General features: G+C 36.4%; 1 protein-coding gene across 2 annotated transcripts; it reads left to right on the top strand.

Annotated features, from left to right (window-relative positions):
* The first annotated feature begins 743 nt into the window (after positions 1-743).
* On the top strand, positions 744-19,484 carry LOC123318878 (neutral ceramidase). 2 transcript variants are annotated; one of them, XM_044905649.1, is made up of 14 exons: positions 744-960; positions 8,103-8,238; positions 8,299-8,442; positions 8,500-8,676; positions 9,342-9,469; positions 10,124-10,325; positions 10,945-11,154; positions 12,098-12,217; positions 14,488-14,682; positions 15,466-15,699; positions 15,882-15,977; positions 18,224-18,391; positions 18,925-19,040; positions 19,105-19,484. In XM_044905649.1, the coding sequence occupies exons 2-14, from the start codon at positions 8,113-8,115 to the stop codon at positions 19,283-19,285; spliced, it is 2,097 nt and encodes a 698-aa protein (XP_044761584.1). In that variant the 5' UTR covers positions 744-960; positions 8,103-8,112; the 3' UTR covers positions 19,286-19,484. The 2 variants fall into 2 exon arrangements, with proteins under 2 accessions (XP_044761584.1, XP_044761583.1); XM_044905648.1 differs by lacking the exon at positions 744-960 and adding an exon at positions 5,313-5,617.
* Positions 19,485-25,530: the final 6,046 nt, after the last annotated feature.

Here is a 25,530-nt window from a genome sequence, read left to right as displayed (position 1 = left end):
GAAAGATGTTTTCTTCATAATTTCGACAACTTTCGTTATTTTTTCGAGAAATAAAAGCTATTATGTGGGCTTCATCTCGAAAGCAATGTTTTTTATGTTAAAATCTGTATTCAACATTCGAAGATTATGTTGATTTTGGAAAATAAATATTTTTTTATTTCCCTTTTGTTTCATTATGAGTTTTAGTGTTGTTTTTTTTTGGCTTTAATTGGTGGGTAATTTTTCAATTTCCTCGTGAGCTAATGAAACATCAATAATTATGATGAATAATTTGTTTTTGTTCGAAGTTTGAAAATAAAATATAGAAAACAGCAAAATAATGAAATCCTAATAAAACAAACGCGAGCAGTAGGTTTTTAGGTCTTCCCTCTCAAAATCAGAAATGTCAGATGAAAAATTATTGATCCTAGCAACTGCTTAGCGTAAGAAATCATTCAGAAGCAAGATCTACGATGAATAATAAAACATTTCGAATGGTTTCATTGAGGGAATAACAGTCTCTATATGAAATGTAAAATACATATATCTGAGAGACCAACGACATAAAACTATCATCATATATGATCTTGCAGAGAAAGTTCTGTAAATTTCCCACTATCATACTATTTCTTAGAGTCTGATTCGATCAAATCATGCAATAAGTATTATCACCATTCAGGGATACTCAGCTAATCTATTCTAGGAATTGCACAAACACAATGAAGTCGATTCTTGGAAGACATTCAGATCATATTGGTCATTCGGTATTATACGATGCAAGTGAATGATAGAACTTCAGTTTCGATTTTCAGATAGTTTCGGGATATTTTGAAAGCGATGTTGCAAAGGTGTGCGTGTTTGAAGAATTGAGCGAAATTTTTTCGCATAATCTGTGTTTCTGCTTGTCTGTTAATGATTGATCAAGTGAACTGCAGAAATTGGTTTTAGTATGCATCGTTATTCCCTGTTTTACTTTGTTAGGTAAATATTATTGAATCTGTAGATTTAATTTTTTTATGAATTCACGGTACTTGAGTCTCAAGAATCTACTGTTAAAATATTTGTACTAGTCTAAGACTCACCCTGTAGGTATTCATACCGTCTCAAATGGTTTAAGTCTACTCTCAACTTTTATTTTAATTTTTTTCCATGATGTAGGTATATTTAGCTGCTTCAATGTAGCCTAATATTCATTCACACCTTTTCAAGTGTTCAACAATGTTGTCGTCCATCAAATCGAGATAGGTGTAGGGTGGTATCATAACGTCTAGATAAATTGAAATGGAAAGTGGGATGTTGTGATGTTTAGTTGGGAATTCATAGAATAATCCATCATACCAAAATCTCATTTTTCATTCCCATCTGGTCATCTCGATTATGATCTCCCATATATCTCTTTCAATGTTCACAAAACGGCGTTTCGCTTTCTGAAAATTTGAATGGATTGTCCGAAATTCAGTATCATTATTATATTATATATCATACGGGGTGTACCACGGAGGGTGGCCTATTATGAAATTTTGAAAATGATTTTGTTTATGATATTCAGGGTGTTCCAAAATATTTCAAATGAACACTCTGTAATTGAAAAAAGGAAGGATATACATATCTTGTATTTCAAATACGAAATATTATCGATTATAATTAATCGACTTTATCTCAATTTATTCCAAGTTTTGGAAACTCGCATCGTATAATAACGAGTAAGGTTCATTACATTTGTTTTTTTCCATAAGTTATGGGTTCTAGATAAAATTTTGTCGGTTTTCAATTATCTACCCATGAAATTACAATTGCCAAAATTTTAATTTCACTCCTGGTTTTATGAATCCCATCATAGTTATGGGCTCACGTATAATGTATCTAAATGGAAACGTTCAGTTTGAACCGTTTAACTTTTAATGCTTTTGCTGGAATCAATGGATGTCGAATTACAGTGTTAATTGAAAAGTTGCTCTTCCCGTAACTTTATGGTACGAGGGAAAATAATCTGGTGGTAATTCTACCGAGTAAGTCTAGATAATATAGGAACAGAAGGGGAGTTCCAAATTTGCATATATGTATTAGGAAGTTGCGATATTGGATAACTCTCACAGAAGTAAGTATATTGTGCAAGTTTCTCAATGAGAATACTAAGTGAATATGCCACGAGATAAAGTAGGTATACTTCGCTGGCACATCTAAGAACATAACACGGTTCTATATAATTCTACAAAAATGAAGAATATCCATGGATATTAATCCCTGACTTAACTGTTTTGATATTGAATACAAGGTCTCCTGATTAAGGCTTTTCGAATCCTTTTGAAGAACTGTTGAAATCCGCTTCTCATTGATGACTGGCAAGACTGTGAAATTGCTACTATACTCCATTCACTTTTATTTTAGCAGTTGGTTGGCCATGGAAATTTGACACACTTCACTCTGTATAGTACGAAAATGCGCGGTTATGACGCTTGTCAAAATATTTTTGGGTTTTAAATCAACGCTATGTTGCCCGTTCTACGTAAAAGTTTCTGGTATTACGTATTTTATCACAATGTCGAATCTCTTCGGAAAATATGTGACGAACATAATTGAAGTTCATAAAAACTGAGTGAAGTCATACCAAATCCAGTTATTTGCATGGAAAATACAAGAGATCAGTAAAACAATATTATATGCACTAGCTTGAGGAGAGTTAATGTTCTTTATCTTCTTTGGCTAAAGTTTGAATACGTTACATCAGTTGTAGATTTCAAAATTATCAACCCGAAGATGAAATGCATATGATGCAGTGGTTGGGAATGGGTATCTCCCGAAGGAATTAACAGATAATTAGAAGAATGTTAAATTCGTCAACAAAAATCATCTTGCTTCAATATAGGTTGAAGGAATTAAAGGAAGTTTCAAGTCAAGATGAACTTCACTTTTGAACAAAAATGTCACATGAATAAAACGATTAACAGGACAACTGGCGCGTATTTGTGGCTGTACATCTTAATACATTGATATAATAATAATAATTAGGTATTTATTGGTACCTTAAGACATTTACACTGTATAGGACAAGTCAAATGAAAAATAGAAAAATCAATTTTCGGGAACTTATTCTACGATGACATTCATCGAAAATCCTGTAGTAAACTTTTCGCATTAATTCACTCAAATATAAAATTCTCAAATGCAACCACTTTTTTGGGTCTCCTAATAGAAGGAAATTCTTTGTCATCCTCTTCATTCACAATCTTTCTGATTGTGGAAATATTCAGCTGAAATATAAGTCGTTTAGATTCAGATGAAACTTTATATGAATTCTTTTACATTGAATATGTTCGCTACCGTCTGACGTATTGTGGATTTCAGAATATCAGGTTATAACTATTTGAATGAGCGGACCTGAATTCTAAATAGCACTTCCTGAAACCCTGTGTCTTTTTTCAATCACTTTCGGCATTTTCGTAATAGAAATTGATATTAGTTGTGGCAACGGCGTTATGACATAAACGACATTTCATGAGTGCCAACCATTACTCCGTTCTAGTTACAAAAACTTGAGAAAATTATTTCATGGCCAACCGACTGCTAAAATAAATGTGAATTGAGTACCTTTGAAATTGACTTTTTTGTAGTATACTTACTCAGAACGTTTTGACAGCTAATAGTAAATGAAGAATAAAGGAAATTGTCACATGATTGACGAGTGTATCTAGACGAATATCCGTTATAATTTTGGCGCGGAGATAAAAGTGGCCATGAAATCCGGTGAAAATTGATAAGAATTAGATGGACTTCCAAAATCCGAAACAGAAGAATTGAATCAGTGGTTTTTTTTTGTCTGAAAGCAGGCTACCCATTGCTTATGACGTGAGCATAGTTTTCAGCCAGTACAGCCTTTTCCGGAAGTTAGCTATAGCAGAACTAGGTTGATAAGCATCCACTGCAGTATAAAGCATTCTCTCAGCATTAAACCCACCCAAGTGAATTGGGTTAGTCTTTGACTCGTATAAATATTTTAACAGTAGTTTCTTGAGGTCATAAGAAACACCTTTTTCCTTTACGAATTTTTCAGAATTGGCTCGGTTGAAGAGATACAGGCTGTTGAAAAACCATTAAAAAAATGTTATTTTCAGTTCTATCTCACAAACGGTTTTATCGAATGAAATGAATTTCGGAATACAGTTTTTCATTTATTTGATGAATCTTCTTCGAACACAAGATATCGCCCACGTCTTCCAGTTTTCACATTATGACCATTACATACCATAAAAATACCAAAAATTCAAAGAACCCAACTCTTCAAAGTAATTTGGACGCTATTAAATGATTTTGTGAAATAAAAGAATTCTTTATATTTCCCCATATAATGCGCCGTTTTCGAGTTATTTGTTGTTCAAAAATCAGATGAAAGTAACTGTTAAATTTGAAAAATTGGGTACTTTGTCTGAATACAACTCTGTTTAATAGATCCACAGATGTGTAGTGTGATAGATTCATCTGGTTATTCTCAATTAATTTTGTTTGTCCAGGGGTGGCACAGCTGATTATGAAAATTTAAAATGACTGTATCTTTTTATCAGGGCAGAATCGGAAAAATTGGTATAGGTAAAAAGTGTTTCTTTTGACTTCAAGAATCTACTGTTAGAATATTCGTACGAGCCAAAGACTCACCCTGTAGAACCATATGAATGTTTCGATACGATGATTATCACACTATCGGATCTTGCAATCTATGGAAATCTCATAATCTGGCACTCATTAATGATAAAGTGTATTTCGTAAATTTCAAACCATTTCAACACACCCTTTAGATAATTTTGCAATCTTCTTGGCGTGATTGAATGTGAAATATATTCAAAACTTCGGGTGATAAAGGAAACGATTTATATACAGGGTGTTCCAACATACGTCGCCATCGTTTCAGAAGAACCAGACCATTTCGAAATTGACACAGGAAATGGAAAGAATGTCTTCAATTCAAGGTTGTTATTTCAGTTAAGAATCAGGAACATTTCTCCTGATGAAATGGGATGTATTTCAAGGTTTAAATATGAGAAATACAAAGAAAGATAGGCCGATATGGACCATCAACTAGTTCGGATTCTAAACACATACAGGGAAGACAGCTTCACATTTAATTTATGCGGACAATGAAGATGCTATCAAGGTGTTATGCCAGTCATGCTCTGAGCCCAGTTCACTCATATCGGAAGTATCATTATCATATTACAACCGCTTCAAATCCCCGGTCAATTTATCTATCTTCCACAGAACCGACTGTATAGGGAGCTAGTCTCTATACCCAACTATTGGTTTCAACAAATTAGTTTGCACCTTGATTTGATCTTGTTCACTATTATATCGATTTATCTGATCACCCGTATTTGTATAGGAATAGATCTACGGTGTTCGAGTGTTTTTCTTGGATTAGGAGATATGGATTTTTTTATAAATGATGTGGGTTTAACTCATCATGTGTCATTTTTTCCGGTGGTTTCGTTTGATTCGGCGAATCACTATTAGTTAAGGTTGTGAGTTGATATCCCGGTGATTTTCTGTGAACGTGCGTGGAAATCGGTTTGTGATTACGCGTATGTTCAAGGTGACAAGAAAACTTTGCTTTGCCATAAAGTGGAACTAGAGCAGTTTCCCGAAATTGGTAACGTATTATGTTCATGATTTATAATCTCGAAATATCATTTTTTTTTAAAATGACTAGCTATTCTAAGCACAATTAACCAGTGGGAGTTGCAGGATTGATTTTGGGGGAGGATGCGTACTTTTATATTTGAAATTCTGTAGGGTGTTTGTTGACATAAAATAGAGCAACTCTATCTACTAGAAAAATCATCGTGGATCTATATGTAATACATATTCTCAAAGAAAAACTCTTCTAGTAACAAATCTCGAATTCTTCATTTTTATCAAATCTTTCGTTACTTTTGGGATATCTTTTAGTACCTACCTACATGCGGAAAAAAGGGTAAATCTAATTTTATGTGAATGGCAGAGTCGGTGGACCTAATGCAATAGATTAGCCACTACCAATAGAATTTCCACTTGCAAGACATCCCTTTGAAGCATGAGTTTTAAAGTTCCTTTTGGCAACTCATATATTTCCATTCTACACAAATGTTCCACATGCACGCAGTCGTTTCCTGACCAAAAGCGTTGAGAACTAGTCGCTGGTTTTACCAAAATGTAACAATTACTGGGTCCTCCAATTCTGAAGGCAGTAATGAGGAGACAGGTTTGGTAGCTCCTCTGATTGGCTCCATCAATAATGATATTCAGTACCTAATGAAAGGAATAGAATATTGATTCATAAATTTCGAATGGGCACACATCAAAAGGGAATGTTTTTCAGATCCTTATACTGAATAGGAGCAAATGGTATTCGCGTTTTATTCCAAATGATGATATTTACCCCAATTTGAATCTCTTCATGGGCTATTGAAGTCGTTTTGATTAACCATCTCTACATGAAACGAATTATTTGAGGTTCTATTCACAAATGTCAATAATTGGGTGTGGAATCTTTTCTGCCGTTGAAACTTGATGGGATGGAATATCAGTTTGAAAAGTAGGTATTAGGAATCAAATTAGACCCATTCAACCATTTCTGAAATAAAAAAAACGATATTGATTGTGATCTTCACATAGACGTATGTGGGAGGGACTTATTTTGGTAGTATCATTCTTATATTTGCAGCCTACAACTAACACTTTTAAGTCATTGGCCTACTCTCATTTCTTTTTGAAATATTTGTATCTAGAATCAACCTTACGTAACGATCCAAGGTTAGAACCGATGCAAATGCTGAATTTATCTTGAGCTATGTAACAACTGCGTTGAAAGAAATTGTAGAATTTTAATCTACATACAGGGAATATGAATCATGAACATGGAAGATGAAAATTTAAAATACTGTCAACAAACTTTATGAAACCCCCCTGTATTTTTCTCACGGTCATTGAAATCTCATTTGAAATGGGATAAAATGAGCTCATTCGAAATGGATCAATTACAAATAATCAATCCCTTAGTATAGAATTTAATTATTATTAAACTTCCTTTCTTTCAATTTTAAATGTGGGATATTTCAAGATTGTTGAAGATGCTCATTACAACATAATGAATAAATAAAAAGGTTCATGATGGTTCGAACCAATTCAAGTGTAACATGATAAGAAATTAGAATCAGGTTGGATCTATGCAGTTTTTGATATTCGAAGCACATATAAGTGTATGAAATCCTCGAGATATAAGTATTCGATTTAAGATAAAAAAAAACCTTGTGGAAGATTATTATCCTTTTTTTCTTGGAACTTCATAAAGGAAATGATTTTAATCAAAACAATTTAGTTCAGTATAACCTATTCAAACATTCAAATACATGGATACAAATTAAAAATAAATTATGAAATGAAAATCATGAAAAACCTAACCTAACCTAATCTATTCAAACGTAAAAATACATATATGGATCGAAAATAAGCATAAATTATGAAATGAATGGTAAACCAGCTGTTATCGCAAAATCTGCTACCCCTATGTTGCCTGGAGGCTAAAGTAGAATCAATAATTATTTTTCATTCTACAGGGCGTTATCAAATAAGTGCGAAAGTGTGAAAAATAACGTCTAGCAAATGAAGAACAGTGACAAACAAGAGAAACACACACTTTATTGAAACGTTTTCTACATCGAGTTTCCCAAACAATGTTGATGAAGGATATTATTTACTCAATTTTTTCAGACCAGCTGGGGTGGTAGACATTTTTTGAGTTATTCCGATATTATGGTCTGTGATGAATTGCTGGAAATGAAATCCATTTCGTGTATAATCACGGGTTGTTATTACAGAATACGAGAATATTTGCTGTGAAAAATTCGCTCGTTTGCAATGAAATATACACTGAATAACTTATCAAACAAGCTATGAAATGAATTGAGGAGGAATTTTCAGTCTGTTCGAATAATGATATTTCACAAAAAATTTAATATGTACCTACATACGATTTTTTTGAAAAAATATTTTTATCAGGATATTGAAGTATTTAACTGTTGAATTGAGCTTAATTAAAGACTTGATACGTTGAATTATTAATTTATCTCCATGGTATAAGGAACCTTTATTTCCAGATGATTCAAAATGGTTCATCCCTATGTTATATCAACTCTTCTCTCACTCACAGCCCTCGCAGGGTATGTAGCTGCAACTTATCAAGTGGGCATAGGAATATACGACTGTACAGGGCCAGCAGCAGGTGTAACCTTCGTAAGTCCACAAATTTTGACTAACCACTCAGGGTTAGAATTGATGTTTATCGATTTACAGATGGGATATGCAAAATCCAAACAAATCGGTTGTGGGATACACCTCAGACAATTTGCAAGATCGTACATTATTGACGATGGAGAAACTAGAGTTGCATATGTGACTGTCGATACCTGCATGATATCACATGGTCTGAAAAAAGAGGTAAAACCCCACACAGTCAACCATGAGAGACATTTCTAACAACCTCCATTTTTCAAGGTGCTGAGTAGGCTTAGGAAGAGGTTCAACGGAACGTACGGGTACCAGAATGTCATACTGAGTGGTACCCACACTCACAGCGCACCTGGGGGATATATGATGGATATGCTCTACGATATACCCGATAAAGGGTTTGTTGGGGAGACATTCATGGTTCTAGCTGATGGTATAACTAAAGTGAGTGTTAACTGGTGTTTTCGCAAAATACTCTTTATAGGTTGTTTCGAGATATAAAGATGGGCGCGCCACCTATCAACAGGTAGGCGAATGTGCCACCTAAGCCGCGCGAGCCTTATGTAGATCTCTATATCTAGAAATATTTAGCGTGGAAAACGGAGTGTAACCTTAGAAAAGTATCGCCAAGAAGTATATTATAGTAACAATTCTGATTTTTAATCCATTTGAAATCCACAAACCACTTCATTCTTCAATTTCTTTCCAAATATCTAAACCTGTGCTTATAGGACACTTTTCACAGGAATTGAATAGATACTTTATAGACTGTGAAAATCATTTTACCTGCTAGTAGAAATTTACACATGAAATAATCCTGAGGCATTAATATAAAGCCCGTTCTTTATGATTTCCCACCTCATAATGCTGAAATTGGTATTTGTCGCCATGCATTTCACTTGATATGGAAATGTAGGATGATTGAAATCGCAAACCAGTTGTTGTTCTTCAATTTCGATTTAATGAACTATCTGAGCTTCGAACCTAACATAATAATCTTCGTTTGAAACGAAATTTGACTCAAATTGATGGATGTGTAGGTGGATGGATTCTGAGGCATAATTCGAAACGTGACATATCTCAAATCATGTTTACTTTCATCTTTGCAGGCTATAGTACAAGCACACACGAATATGGTTGAGGCAAGAATTTTCATCGCAACTGGTGAAATAATTGATGCTAACATCAATAGGAGTCCATATTCTTATCTAAACAACCCAGAGGAGGAGAGAGCGAAGTAAGACGAAAAAAATCATTTTTAACTGGAATGAAAATAATGTTTACAAGTTGGGAAACGGTGGGGTTATAAAGGAAACTCAGTATGGTACTCTATTGACTTGTCGTCTTTCACTATACAGTTTCCGTTTTTTATTTACAAGGAGCACAAGATGAAATATTGATACTCTCTGATACATATCTGCGAATATTGGCAGATTCTGAGAAATTAAGATGCGATGACGCTTCCCCAGAAGCTATTCGAAATTACTTGATGAAATTTTATATAAAAGCTCTGTAGATAAGGTGCTGCATCATATGACACGTATCTGGAGAGCTTCCTTTTTCAAGCAAGATAATATCTCGCATTCTTGGAAGACAGGGAATGCGAGAATATTAGATTGGCCTGCTTGTTCGTTTGACCTTAATCCTATGGAATATTTGTCAGCTGAAGAAAATGCCCCAACGATTTTTGCTCGCATTGAGGCCAGAGGTGGAAATGCGGTTTATTTAAACTGAATTCATTTTTAACTTCTGATATTATATCTAGCTGAGCAATTCATTTAATTTTCACCGTTTTCGAACCTTTCTTGATGATTCCTTTTTGTGTATATGGGTATTTCATTGCATTGCAGACCTAATTCTTCTTGAATGATTTCAATAACTTATCTTACAGGTACAAATACGACACAGACAAGGATATTGTGCAGCTCAAATTCGTCAGGGCATCTGACGATGTTCCAATTGGTGCTATCAACTGGTATGCTGTTCATCCAACATCAATGAACAATACGAACTGTTTGATTACATCTGACAATGTTGGTTATGCTTCAATCCTACTGGAACAGTTCGTTAATGGTGGTACTATAGTGGGCAAGGTAGGGATTTGCTATTTTGTTTGTTTTTGGACTTGAAGAGCTCCATGAAAAATTACTTTTATTTCAGTATCGAAGAGTATTTTAAGTCCTGTAAGAAATATTTGTTTAGTTCCATGAATGACCTTTTTGGCCTGAGGAAATTTTTACTATTGATTAAATTCTCACTCAGTGAAATCCTGTGTAAAATTGGCAACATTTGTAGCTTGATGCTCAGAATTTACATGTCAAAGTCGTGGAAGATGTCATTGTCGTGTTCTATTTCGAGAATCATTATTGTGTCTCAGAAACATATGTTACTTTTAGTGTGAACCTTCGTCGTCTAGCTCACTCTTTGTTGATCCAAGTTTAACTTCTTGAAAAAACAGAAAGCCTCCATAAAATTATGTTGAATGCAAGGATAAGATTCGCGCATTTCCCAAAACAAAGCCTGCTTCGTTCGTTTTTTTTCTTCAAGGAAGAGTTCTACGATGAATCTGAAGGTTTCATGTGAAGTGAATCTCAGGGACGGCGGTCAACCTGTTCATCGATCATTCAGAGCACAAGGGAGAGACCCTACACGATCTAGAATAATGATCCCTTCTCATACGGTGAATTAATCATGAATTTACCATTTTGACAGGGTCCATTCGTTGGCGCTTTTGCATCCACGAACTTGGGGGACGTATCACCCAACCTCAGAGGTCCGAAGTGTATCAATACAGGTGAAGATTGTGATTTCAAGACGAGCACCTGCAATGGAGAGGCTAAATATTGCATAGCTTCAGGACCGGGCAAGGATATGGTCGAGAGTACCAGTATTATAGCCAACAGACTTTTATCCAAGGCGAAGGTATGTACATTTGTAGCTACAGGCTGTCCCTCAGACAAATACCCTATACCTTATAGGCAGAGAATCTATTGGAGCTACCGGAAAAAAAATTCAGTAAAATTTGATCTGCATATCAGAAACAATACGACTCATTTGTATACAGAGTGGCAATACAAAGTTTACTTTTTTAAATATTTCATTTGACATTTGAATAGGGCTCGAGAAGAAGAATTCAAATATGGGTTGAGTCTTTAACAGTATATTCCTGAGGTCAAAAGAAACACTTCTTTCCTTTATCATTTTTTCAGAATCGGCTCGCTTTAAAGATACAGGCTGTTGAAAAAACATGAAAAAATGGTATTTTTTTTTCTCACAAACGGTTTTATCGAATGGAATGAATTTCGGACTATAGTTTTCCATTCATTTAAAGAATCTTTTTGGAACACAAGATATCACCCACCTCAACCAGTTTTCTCATTATGACCAGCTTTGAAATATTTCACCTCTCAGAAATGATCTGTTTGTGAAAAGGGCTCAAATTAGATATCCCTAGTGTTTTTTTAAATTCGATAGCTCTAACGATTGAAGTCTGATTTATCCAGAACAAATTTTACTTGAAAATTTTTTCGATAGCTTCTATAGTCTCTCATATAGGTAAGGATCTTTTACTGGTGGACACCCTGTACAATAAGTTTAATCAGAAACTACACTACTACAAAAAGTCTCGGGGTTAAAAATCATCTCAGGTTCATTCAAGCGATATTAATGAAAGTGAACGGGAGTTATAGAAAAAAAAATTAGAACCTTCGATCTCATTAGTTACGGTTGGTAAAATAAGTCTTGGAACTTTTTCCTTTTCCAGACTTGAGGGCTCGACACCAACGTCAAACTCAACTTTTCATCTCGTCATTTATTCCCGCAGAAGTTTAATGAAAAATTATTATCGATTGAATTTTCGTTACAGGAGTTATTCATTCAAAACGAGAAGGAGGAATTGACAGGTCCTGTGAGGTTCATCCACAAGTTCGTTGACGTACCGAAACAGAAGATTAAAATAAGGGCAGCTAACGGGACGGAAATTGAGGTAGGTGAGATGATTTCACATCGAAAATACGATTAGAGTTTCGGTGAGATTTTGTGAGATTTCGTGACACCTCCAGTGCCCTCAAATTTTTTCACATAATTATTAGGGGTTCCATTTTTCAGGCTTAGTGAAGCTTAGAGCTTAGAGCTCGACCCGTCAGTTTTAAAGAACATCAAATACGGAATATCGCAAATGGCTTCAGTTTTTATCACGTTAAACGGGCCACCGCATCGTCACACGGAATCACAGCTCGTGATCCACCCCAAAATCCGGATACTTACAACTTGCGGCAGGGGCAAACTAGGGGCTAATGAATCATAGATCCACAGATTTTCAGTTAATATATCAAAGAAACCTGGCTTCTCAGTTATGCCATGAAGAGAAGTATAATGCTTTTAAATGAACAGATTCTCATATGGTCAGAAGATGTCCTTCATCGTTTTCACCCTCTGTATAAGAATTATTCTGCTTGCTGTACAAGGACATATTTCTGTCCACAGTCCATTTGTGATGGTCCAAAACGCAAAGGGGTAAGATGTTGAAAGGGAATGCCCACATGATTGTGCTGACATTCAAGGGATGCCCACAATGAGGGTTACTGTCACCCTTGCTGAAATGTTTTTTCAGAAGGAGATTTCAAACCCCAATCCCCTGTGAAAGGGCTTGAGTAGCCCCCAATATCATTGAAAAACGGCATGAGGAAGACTGACTGCAATTCAAAATATGCATTTATTATTATTTGAACCAGGGTCGTTGTGGCTCTGCTAGACTTTCGGGAACTGCGACCGTGTATATCTTTTGTTCTCCACCCTACACATTCATACGAACCCAAGGAGGTCGTCACTGGTGTTGATAAAACCGACAACATCCTTAGGGGCCTTGGTCGTTACCTCGTGAGAATCCAGGACCGATTCCCCATATGAATGGTACTCATGCCAGCCAGCTCTGGACACTTGCATACTATGTGTTCAGCTGTTTCTGCTTCCACAGAGCCTGCAAATATCATCTGCCCCGTCAGCAGTCCCATCATCACCCGAAGTTCAGCTCGCGACAACTTTACCAGTTTTCTGGTGTAGGTCGGTGAAATCATCACGAATTTCTTTGACTGAGTAAGTCCAGGAGTGTTTCTCCAGAGGGTTATTCTGTTGTTCAACTCCCATTTTTGGACCACTGTCTCAAATTGGTCTTTTCCAAGTCCACAGAAAGGCTCAGGTCCAGTAGGTGTTAACCTCGATGCCTTTTTGCCAGTTCATAGGCTTTTTCATTTTCTTCAACACCACAATGCCCTGGTACCCATAGTAGAATCACTTTATTGCCTCTGTCCAGTAGCTTTATGGAATTAAGGCACTGCCATGTCATGATCTACTTCAATCCTTATTTGGAAATCTGATGTCGTGTCTATTGTGGGTTATTTTCCGGTCTGTGAGAACCGTGTGATCATTTTCCAATACAGAATCTAGATTGTTGTTGTAATAAGGAACCATTTCTGAGCTTTTGCTGGTCAGTTGGTATTACATTGCTTATTCTTGGTGTGAAATCTTGGCAACAGCATCATGCCTCATTTTGTACTCTGTGCCAGTGAACTTCTGGCATCCACCGGTGATGTTCTGGAACGTTTCATGTGTTGTAAAACCATAAGGACAGCTTGCCGGAAGTCAACCAGTAGTTCGACGCAGATATGTCGAAGTAATCAAGGTTGACCTCGTTCTGATGTCTTCCATGTGGAGGTTTGCCAATCAGATTTTGGATTTTGCTTTCTGCAAAGTGTTCGACGGTTTCTAAGTGATCCTGTTGCAGCTTTAACGTAGTAGAAGTATCAACATAGTAAACTACTCGATGAAGTTCTGATGAAACGGCCTTGTTCTGGAAATATTCTCGAGGTCTTTCAATTTCCTTCGACATATAGTCGGACAAATCAACAATTCTTGTACCCCCAAGGTGTCGTGTGGAAGCTGTGTTGGTTCTATTAGACTTTTAGCTTGATGTTTGTGATGTTTTGTCAGCATCGTTCTTATTTTTCTCAGTAAGGCTGCTGAATCGGTGGTGGTCCAAGAGATTATACCAAAGGAGTGGGTCAGTACTGAGCTTCGATTCTTGCAGTTTTCATTATCCTTGCCATTCTTTATCTGGCTCCGATTGGTCCTTTTAGCCTGTTTTATTCCTAGATACTTGTACGTTTCTTCCTCTTTTAATGCTTCGATTTCTGCCCTCGCCATTTTGACCATTTGTTATTATCATTATTAAATGCGGCATAACCGAATTTGTTTTAGGTTCGTGGTTGCACACCAGCCATGGGACAAGCCTTCGCTGCCGGGACTACAGACGGCCCTGGAGAATTCGATTTCCGGCAAGGGACCAAATCTGACAATCCCATCTGGAATTACATAAGAGATCTGATATTCCCGCCATCCGAGGACGTTAAGCAGTGCCACAGTCCCAAAGAAATCCTCATTAATTCCGGAAAGGTAAACCTGCTTTAATTGAGTCCTCTTTTTCAGTTTCGACATGCAAAAAAAATGCATTGCGTCCGGGTCTGAGATGAAAGGGGGGTCTTTTTGTAGGAAGCATTATTCTGAGTGTCATTATTGATGCTGATCGAGTTGCTTAGGGTCTTTAATAAAGCGCTGTATCGGTATACGGAATGTAAAAAGGAGTTCGGTTCATTAAAGTTGCCTTTTGAGTTATGACAGAAGACTGACAGTATGCGAAGATGAGATAAGTGTGCTGCATCATTGAATATTGCTCAATGTTTCAGTTTCGGAAGGTTCATTAGATGTATTTTTCTGTAGAGAATAAGAAAATAAAATAAAATGCTGTGTGTTCCATAAATTTTCGTTTTGAAGAAATTCACTTCGTTCAATACTTTATCCCAACTCTGTAATAATTAAATCTGGGCTTTCTGATCGGAAGGATCTCCCTGAATATTCCGTAGAAAGTGTAATATCTCCCGGGGCGTGCTTTCAAGCATTCCATGGAAACAAAGTAAATATTTATTATCCTGATGTCGCTGAGGAGTTAATGCCCAGCAGTGAGACCGTTGTTAAGCTCCATTAGCCAGAGAAATTCAACTTCAAAGACCATTTCCTACGATTTGGGACCTACTTCGTACCAAAAAAATGTTGAAAAAAGTCAATTAAGCGTTTCAGAACAATACGGACCAAAAGATTAGCTTAGGGTAAATCGAAACAATAATCCTCCCTGAACTTTGTAATGTACTATATGTTTCAACTCGGATTTCCACGATTTAGATCAAATTTCCATACGAATGGCAACCTGAAATCGTAGCCACACAACTAGTGATGATCGGACAGGTAGTTCTTGCAGCTGTTCCAGGGGAATTCACCACAATGTCTGGCAGGCGTTTGAGGGCAACTGTCAAAGACAGCATCGTAAGAAACGGAGGTCCTGCTAATGCCAGAATCATCATCACAGGACTCAGTAATCTGTACACTAGTTACATAGCCACATTCGAAGAGTATCAGGTAATAAGTGACAAAAATATATTGTATTCAAGTATTCAACTCATCATTTTTTGGTCGTATTTGGTCGTATTTGATACTTATTTCTTTCTTATCAGGTTTGAGAGTAAATTTTGCTTAATAAAAGACATTCTCCAGGCTGATAAAAGTTACCCTTGTGCAATATTTAATTTTCATTTCCACAGATCCAAAGGTACGAAGCAGCTTCAACAATATTTGGACCACACAGTTTGGCCATCTACCAAAGCGTCTACAGCGATTTGGCCGAAGCGATGCTGAAAGTGAGTATGCCATCAAACATTTAAGCGGGCTGCGGACTACGAGCGATAATATAATATATATTATAGCGCTATCATGAGATATAATATCATATTATATTAAGCGTGCAGCAGATTAGGATATAAAAATTTTATATTCAGTACTATTTCAGTAGGCATAGGCGTGAAACTGAGTTGCAATTTCGTGGCGCGGGGGTTTAGACGTAAGGTGGGAGGTGGGATATATTCTGAAATATCGCTCGAAAAGCATATCTCTGCAGATACTTAATATATCGCCCGGATATAGATATATATTATAGCATTAATGCGCGGTGTTACATGTTATTTCTTTTGAAGCGATTTTTATGTAATATGTGAGATATAATATATATTATATTATCGCTCGTAGTCCGCAGCCCGCTTTACTGATATTAAGACATATCGGACACTGAATTGTTTTATGTTATCGTATTCGCATCCATAAAAGTTGGTAGATTTTGTGTGCGTTGGATGGTTTTTATGGCGATTGATCACAAGAATCTTCATGGCTTTGTGTTTTATATGAATACTTAACGATCGTTTGAATGAGCTTTTTGTGGTTGTGAACTGACAAAGTTTTCCAACTATAGGCTTCATCTCATATTGATTGAAGGGAAAAATGCGAGTTGATTTAATATTTCTTTCATTCAGAAAGGGAAGGTTTGTCATCAATACTTGGGGCACGTTTTTCCGTTGAAATTTTCACCTATTTGGGGATACATTTAGTGGATAATGGATTGAAACTCCCTAGTCCCTAAACCCTAAATTGAACGTATAAATCGTATCTCTCACGCATTTCTGAAGAAAACATCCATAGGTATGACAAATTAAGGGTTGTTTAAGTTTTTGTGTGATGGCAAAAGTTCATTTTGAAGTATTACAATAAAAATTTTCTGAAATGAACGATTTTTAACGTAACTCTGCTGCTCGATTGAAATCACTAAAAAAAAGTACCTCATCCATGAAAATTAAATCTGCTGTTGGAAACCTGAGCTCAGTATACCATGGATATTATATTATTCAACGATGTTATAATAACAGCTGATACTCAAAAGCATCATATCCCTCCATACACATAGATGAACAAGCAGAAGTTTTGCATTTACTTCCATCGGTGGTTTAAGGGTTGCTATCATTTCAAGCCTCCAGCTTATTCACAAAAACATTTATTCGGGACTTTTCAAAGTGTTTCAGGCATTCTGTATGCGCGAAATTCGAAAACAACTTCAATTTTCTGGCTGTACTTAGTTTATTCAATTTTTTAAGGCGTTTCTTCAGCTTATCTAAAAGGTAGACTAAATAATCAATTACCGTAGAAATAAGAAGTCATCAGTTGCTACGTCTGGAGTGTCCGGTGATAGACGAAACACACAAGAGATTTTCACATGCTGTTGCCAAATCACAAACATGATGTACAGGCTGGGCAAAATTCGTTGTCTACTGAGGGGATCTCAGGAACTATAAGAGCTGAAAGAAAACACATTTCCGAGCTCATTTTCAGAGAAACAAAGAATGGTTAAAACTGTAGCCTACTGTTATTCTTCGTTTCCGAGCTATTACAAAAAAAAAAAAATGGGATTTTGACGATTTTGAAAAGTTCTCCTAACTTTTTTGTCTTTGAAGTTACTGATCTGATGCTTGAACCTTCTACAGGCACATTTCTGCGTAGAATCTATTGATGAGCTCAAAATATTTTTTCATTTCGAATCATTAGGTGAATTTTCGTTTTTTTGAATGCAAAATTTTATTGAATTTGTTTTTTTTTGAATTGGAAAGAAATCTTTCGTCAGTAGATTCTACGTATAAGAGTGCCCAAGAAATTTTGAGTTTCAGATCTGTAACTTGAAAGACAAAAAAGTTATGAGGAATTTTCGAAATCGTCAAAATCTTATTTTTTGGTAATAACTCAAAAACGAAGAATCGTAGGAGGCTCTGGTTTTTGACTATTCTTTGTTTCTCTGAAAAAGAGCTCGGAAATGCCTTATCCGTTTTCTTCTAGCTCCTTTAGTTCTCGAGATCTCCTTAGAAGACATCTCATTTGCCCACACTGTACTTGAACCTTTTTGTGTAATATCTTTGGCAAATTTCAGTTGAATATGGTGTCTTCTGCGGATGACAATATTGACTTCGCGAAAAGGTTGTGCTAAACCGATGAAAACTGCAAATTTTCAAGGATTAAAAGCTCCAAATGACTCTGTGAAAAATTTCTTCCTCAACATTTTACATTTTAGGGGGAAGAGGTGCCACCAGGACCTATCCCACCGGATTTCCGGTCTCAACTTATCTCTTTCACGCCCCCGGTGATCTTCGACGCTTCGCCCAAAGGCGCCCACTTTGGCGATTGTGTCCAACAACCGCCCGATGAAGTGAGAATAGGGGAGACCGTTTCTGCAAAGTTCGTGAGTATAATCTTCTATTTAGCTCGTATTTGCGAAGGGCTATTTCTACTTTTCGAATTCTGAGTATGTGCAACAGGTGGAGGGATATTTTCTACCACTCAGTTAAGAGTTGAACGAATTTTATTGGAAACTAGAGAATTATGAGGTAGCGTGGGGTAGCGTAGAGTACGCACAGTCTTACCCTCAGCATGAAAATACTGTAACAACAATCACTTTGACAACGAACAACTTCACAAGCACTCAAAACCATGTCTCAATCGCCCTCTACTGAACAGGATGTCCCAAATTGCTTGATTTAGGCTGTTTCTCGTACTTCACGACCAGACAGTTAAAACAGTCGATTCAGATTTTTGTGAAGACTCTATAAGTTAAAAAACTGTTCTCTGATACATTCATTTGTGTTTGAGATAAAGTATCTTTAATTTAACGTGAAATTTCTGCTTCGATTTCGAAAAGATCTCTGAGAAGGCCATCTAATAAGAGAAATAGTCAAACATATTCGCTTCCATCGAAATTGTGTTATCTTTTTTCAGATTTCTGGCCACCCTAGAAATAACGTGAAGCAGGGTAAAACCTTCCTGACTGTTGAAAAACAACTGGAGAACAAAACATGGCAAATTGTATACACTGACGCCAACTGGGAAACGAGGTAAACTCATAAAGACTCCTTATCACTTGCTGGAAAACCCTTTTCCATTGACTTGAACTTCCAGGTACAAATGGAAGAAGACATGTCTGTTTAAAGGGACAAGTGAAGCGACAGTAGAATGGGATATAACTGGGGATGTAGAACCGGGTACTTATAGGTTGAGACATTTCGGGCATTATAAGCTGATCATTGGTGCCATATTACCCTACAGTGGAACTTCTAAAAGTTTTGTCGTTACCAAATAGATATACAGTAATCCATTGAATGAAATAAGTCTGAGTTAAGTTTATAATTTGTATATATTAACAAGTTCATGATTATTTGGATGTCTGGATGTGCCTTCTGAGTGTTAAGTTTTTGTATATTGAATTCTTGCCATATTTCATGAGAGAAAATGCATAATTGTTAATTATGACTGAAAATAAAATAAAAATGATTCTCCCACAATGTATTATACACTGCGCAAAAAAATTAACGCACATTCTGAAAATCTCAATTTTAATGAAAGTTAACTCTACATTGACTTTATAACTTATTTTTTATGTTCTCTCGGGAAGGTTTTGAACGAAACAAGACACATTAAATGGAAGAAAATTTCAGGATTTCACCGAATCTTATGTGAAAGAAGAGAAATGAACAATTTTCAAAATACTGAAATGCGGATAAGTGATTTAATACTTGATATTTCCACCCCTTGCGTTAATTACAGCTCGGCAAAATGAGTGATCTTAAAATGTTCTGATCTGATCCTTCCCAGATTTCTCCGAGTTGGATTCCTAAGTCATTAAGAGTAGCTGGATGATTTTCTGAACTTCTCAGCCTTCTATTGAGGTTGTCCCAAACCTGCTCAATCGGATTGAGATCTGGACTTGCTGGCCATTCCATTCGAGAGACTTCAACCTCTTCAAGGTACTCCTGAACGATGCGCGCACGATGGGGTCTGGCATTATCGTCCATAAAAATGAAATTTTCACCAATGTATGGGACAAATGGCACTACATGCTATTCAAGAATGTTCCTTATATACTTATCAGCATTCATAGCTCCATTATCAACGACCACTAGGTCTGTGCTAGCAGTCAAAGATATTCCACCCCATACCATAATCGATCCTCCCCCGAAACCAGTAGTATTCAGGAAATTGCACTGAGCGTATCTTTCATGTGGACGTCTGTATACAAGGGAATGTCGATCACAATGGTAGAGGCAGAATCTAGACTCATCTGTGAAGAGAACTCTTTCCCAATCGGCCTCTTCCCAATGGATATGCTCTCTCGCAAAATCCAAACGCGCCCCTCGATGGGCTGGGGTAAGAGCTGGGCCTCTTGCCGCGACACGAGGCCTTAAATCATATTCTCTGAGGCGATTTCTTATTGTCTGAGTGCTAATTTGCACCTCATGAGTTTGCTCAAGCTGAATTTGAAGGAGGCGAGCGGTTGCAAACCGTTGTCTCAACGAAGAAACTCTAAAGTAACGTTCTTGAATGGCAGTTGTTACCCGTGGTCTACCCTGTCCTGGTCTTCGGACATTCATACCTGTCTCCCTGAATCGCTGCAACATTCTGGACACACTTGTATGGGAAACTTCAAACCTTTCTGCAATTCTTGTGTATGTCCAACCTTCTTCTCGCAAAACTACCGCTTGGGCACATTCCTCTTGGGTCAAATTGCGTGTTTCGCGTTGCATAGCCATCGAGTAGAAAATCAAACGAAAGAAAAACTATTGATCACTAGAATTGATCGAGAACAACTGATTTTAGAATACATTCAAAGTCAATACATTCAAAATCTGATAACATTATCTTTTTTTATTCCTGCTGGGAAAAAACATCTGTATTGAAGAAAACCGTTGAAAGTGGATAACATATGCATGCATAATTCTGATAAAAATAATTATCATTGAGAACACCTTCAGTTGTAGAATAAATTTGAGATTTCCATAATGTGCGTTAATTTTTTTGCGCAGTGTACTATAATAACTATCAGTAAAGTAAGATTATCGAAACAGAAAAAATACACGATGAATTTCCTTGTTAGAGTCGAAAAATACAATTCTGTACAACGATATTTTTCACTATTCAACTGAGGTTCGTATCGACTCACAATATCCATAATATTGAATTACCTGAAAAGCTTCCGATAATGAAAGAATCTTTATTGAATGTTTTGTTCAACTTTTTTACATAGCTGGATGGCTACTGCTGATAAGATGAGGGTTTGAGAGCACAGCTTATCTCTGTGGCATGCACACGAGGTACCTACAAAATGAAAATTACTCTTATTTGATCTATTTCCACCTGAACGAATTTTCTTCCACTTTCATATCGCGAGAAAAGAAAATAATATTTGATGTCTCCCATCTCCCCCACATCTCCCTCTCGTATCTGACTGAGATGAAGGGGATTTTCGGATATATACGTGGGATTGAACACAATGAAAGTTAAGGGCATGTAGAATCTCACAGATATTCTTCTTCTCCTACTTATCCCTATCTGTATGGAGTTTTCTTCAATTAGTTATTGGGGGAACACGAATGGATTTCCTGTGGAAACGGAGTAAGTTGGTTATTGGAAGTTTTCCACGACGAATTCAACAATAGAATGTGGTATAGTTGAAAAATTGGGACGAATGACATACATACGAGGATATATTGAAAAATTCTTAGCCGACTATAGAACCAAATCAAATTTCAATGTCGAACTATTTTATTACTCAACATATTCTCTTCTTAATTGGATCCGCGTCTTTTTTCTTTAATTTTTTCCAGTAGAGTGGTCAGTTATCATTATTACTCCATGGCAATCCCAAAAAACTGAAGTAAGAACTTTTCCAGCAGATTTTTGGACACGAAACTTCTTAGTTCTTGGAGAACCAGAGTGTCGCCATTTCATCAATTGTTGCTTCGTTTCTGGATCGTAGAAATGTACCCAAGTTGCATCCATAGTAACAATTAGATTTAAGAAGTCTACATCGTTTTCAATCGAGCACAGATCGAACGCGATGCTTCTACCCTTGCACGCTTTCGGTAAACATTCAAACATTTGGTGATCCATTTTGCAGCAATTTTTCTCATGTCCAAATTGACGTGAACTATATGATGAACGCGTTGGTATGAAATATTCAGTGCTTCAGATATCCGTTTTAGCCCAATTCGACGGTCTGATAAAATCACGTCATGAACTGCATCGATATTTTCGGGGACTGACACAGAAACTGGTCTTCTCGATCGGTCATCATCTTCAATGGAAAATTTACCTCTTTTGAAGCTTGCAGTCCAATTTTTTATGGTCGCATAGTAAGGACATTGATCACCAAGGCTATTAAGCATATCTTCGTGAATCTGCTTAACTCTTAACCCTTTGAAATACAGGTACATAGTTGATGATGGCTCGATACTCTAATTTTTCGATTTTCACAATTTCGGTGGACATCTTCTTTCTTTTAATTTATAGCGTAACTCTGGTTTACTTTTTTGACCTCAAACTTCACATTGTCACTTCTTATGAGTTATTGTTCGTTGCTATGGTAACGCAATATTTTTTTTATGCGTGGAACTGGTTTAGGCTAACTAGACCAACTCTTGGAATTTATTCATGGGAAGTTCTTCTATCATAAGCCGAATTGTTTGGTACTTCGTCACACTAATTTCGCTAAAACTTTTCATTTTATACACATTCTATATTTGCTCATACTCAAAACAATCTTCACATATTAGGTACTTATTATTATACAGGCTGAGTCTTCGACTCGTATGTACAAATATTTTTACAGTGGATACGTGAGGTAAAAAGAAACACTTTTTTCTTATACCATTTTTTCCAATTCGGAACCGATAAAACGATATAGCCTTTTTAAGTTTTCATAATGAACTGTGTCACCCCAGGAAAAACAAGATTACCTCCAGAATAACTAGCTAAGTCTGTGGCACTACACAGCTGTGGATCTTTTCGACAGAGTCGTATTCAGCCAAATTTACGGATATTTTTTAATTTTTGAACATTTTACTCGAAAACAGCGTATTATACAAGAAAATATAAAGAATACTTTCATTACACAAAACGTTCAAATTTTCATTAGGTAGCGTCCAACTCAGTTTCAAGAAAAAAAATGTAATAAACACATGAGTCCTAACTTTTCGTCTTATTTCGGTACTGAACCTATCCGAATTTATTGCCATTAATCCTGGGACACCCTGTGTAAGGCATGTCATCAAAACATCAATCTGGAGCACTCGACCTTTGCATAATTCAAGAACAACAAGAATTCTTAATGAAATTTGTCTGTCAAACCGGAGTTCCATCTCGAAGTAAAAAAGTGCTACAAAAGTTCAGTAAACATGCAGACTAAATAATGTACACCTACGAAATTTCTCAGAAATTCGAACAGATCATTAGGGGTGGTGTTTCCGAGACTGAACTATGTCGCAATGGAAGGGAAATAGGAGGCAACGAAAATTGAGAACCCTTGTAACATCGCTGTTATCTGATTAGAAGTGGATTAATTTTGGAAACTTCTGAATTCGCGAGGAACATAGCCATCATCAAATTAAAGCTGATCGAAGAGGGAATGCCTAATTGTGGGTTGAAAGCAAATCATTCGTTCAATATTGGTTTATTATTTCCAATAAAAGACCAACCGATGGAGATTTTTCATGTTTCCCAATACCTCCGCTCTAACTTCTTGAAGATGGTTCTCATTCCACTTGAAAACTTACCTTCAATTGATCAATTTGTCCGAAATGTATACCTCTATTCCCTTCCTAATGAGATGCATTCCATTCACAAATAATGATCGATGTGAATTTTTATCCTTTAAGTAAGCAGAATTTTTGCAACGTTTGCATTCAGGATTACCTGTATCCAGATCCCTTTCTCAGACGAAGCTCCTCCTTAGGTTAAATCAATTCTTGAAACGTTCGTGTTTCATTGGCACACGGAGATTTATTATAGTTATCCGACAGAACCGCATAAAGTTGTAGATTTAGAAAACCTGAGGCGTCAAAGTTGGAACGGCAGTTTCTCGGTTGGTAATATATGGTAGGAGCAGTGCGATAAATCAACCATTCAAATAATGTTTTGAGAATGCCGAGCAAGACGTGACAATCAATAAAAAGTTGTAGCAACTTGTATGCTTCCTCTTGGTGGAAATTCGGATGAAGAAAATTTTGCCATATGGTTCTGTCTCGGATTAAATCATCCAGCCTTCCAAATAATTTATTTCTTTGATCCAAGCGTTTCAAATCAATGATATTCTTTTCAAGTAGTTAGATTCAGGGAAAAACGGCATTCAGAGTGAGTGACTAAATTCATGTCATTTTGTTTCTCCTTATTCTTTGTTGGAATTGTTTCGTTTCATTTTTTTCCTGTGATTGAGTTGTGACCCTTCAGATTTATTACTAGAAGAGTTGCTCTTTCATGATATGTAACCACATTCCCATCTACGGTTACTTTTAATGAGAGATAAACGACTCGAAAGCTGACCTTCGAAAGATCCTGAAAAAGATGGGTTCAGTTAAAAATTCGTCAAGACCGAATGGTTGCATTTAAATGGATGAAATTCTCAGATTTACCACTAGAAGAGTTGCTTTTTCAGAATATGTATCACATTTCCATCTACGGTTACTTTTATTGACAGATAAGCGACTCGAAAGCTGATCTTCGAAAAAGCCTGAAAAAGATGGGTTCAGTTAAAAATTCGTCAAGACCGAACGGTTGCGCCGATATGGATGAAATTCTCAAATTCATTACTAGAGGAGTTGCTCTTTCAGAATATTCATCTTATTTCCATTTATGGTTACTTTTATTTAGAGATAAACGACTCGCAAGCTGACCTTCGAAAAAGCCTGAAAAAGATGGGTTCAGTTAAAAATTCGTCAAGACCGAACGGTTGCGCCGAGATGGATGAAATTCTCAGATTTATTACTAGAGGAGTTGCTCTTTCAGAATATTCATCTCATTTCCATTTATGGTTACTTTTATTTAGAGATAAACGACTCGCAAGCTGACCTTCGAAAAAGCCTGAAAAAGATGGGTTCAGTTAAAAATTCGTCAAGACCGAACGGTTGCGCCGACATGGATGAAATTCTCGGATTTATTACTAGAAAAGTTGCTCTTTCAGAATATGTATCACATTTTTATCTACGGTTACTTTTATTGAGAGATAAACGACTCGAAAGCTGACCTTCGAAAAATCCTGAAATAGATGGGTTCAGTTAAAAATTCGTCAAGATCGAACGGTTGTGACGAAATGGATCAAACTCTCAGATTTATTACTAGAAGAGTTGCTCTTTCAGAATATGTATCACATTTCCATCTGCGATTACTTTTATCGAGAGATAAATGACTCGCAAGCTGACTTTCGAAAAAGCCTGAAAAAGATGGGTTCAGTTAAAAATTCGTCAAGACCGAACGGTTTCGCTGAGATGGATGAAATTCTCAGATTCAATACTAGAAGAGTTGCTCTTTCAGAATATGTATCACATTTCCATCTGC

Source organism: Coccinella septempunctata, chromosome 8, assembly GCF_907165205.1.
Source record: "Coccinella septempunctata chromosome 8, icCocSept1.1, whole genome shotgun sequence".
Lineage (NCBI taxonomy): Eukaryota > Metazoa > Arthropoda > Insecta > Coleoptera > Coccinellidae > Coccinella > Coccinella septempunctata.
This window is presented reverse-complemented; position numbering and strand designations above follow the sequence as displayed.

Bases quoted from the DNA above. Each gene is read 5' to 3' on its own strand.
- LOC123318878 (XM_044905649.1), top strand. From the start codon at position 8,113: ATGGTTCATCCCTATGTTATATCAACTCTTCTCTCACTCACAGCCCTC. The intron at 8,239-8,298 runs GTAAGTCCACAA...ATCGATTTACAG, and splicing joins CAGCAGCAGGTGTAACCTTC to ATGGGATATGCAAAATCCAA. The intron at 15,700-15,881 runs GTAATAAGTGAC...TCATTTCCACAG, and splicing joins CCACATTCGAAGAGTATCAG to ATCCAAAGGTACGAAGCAGC.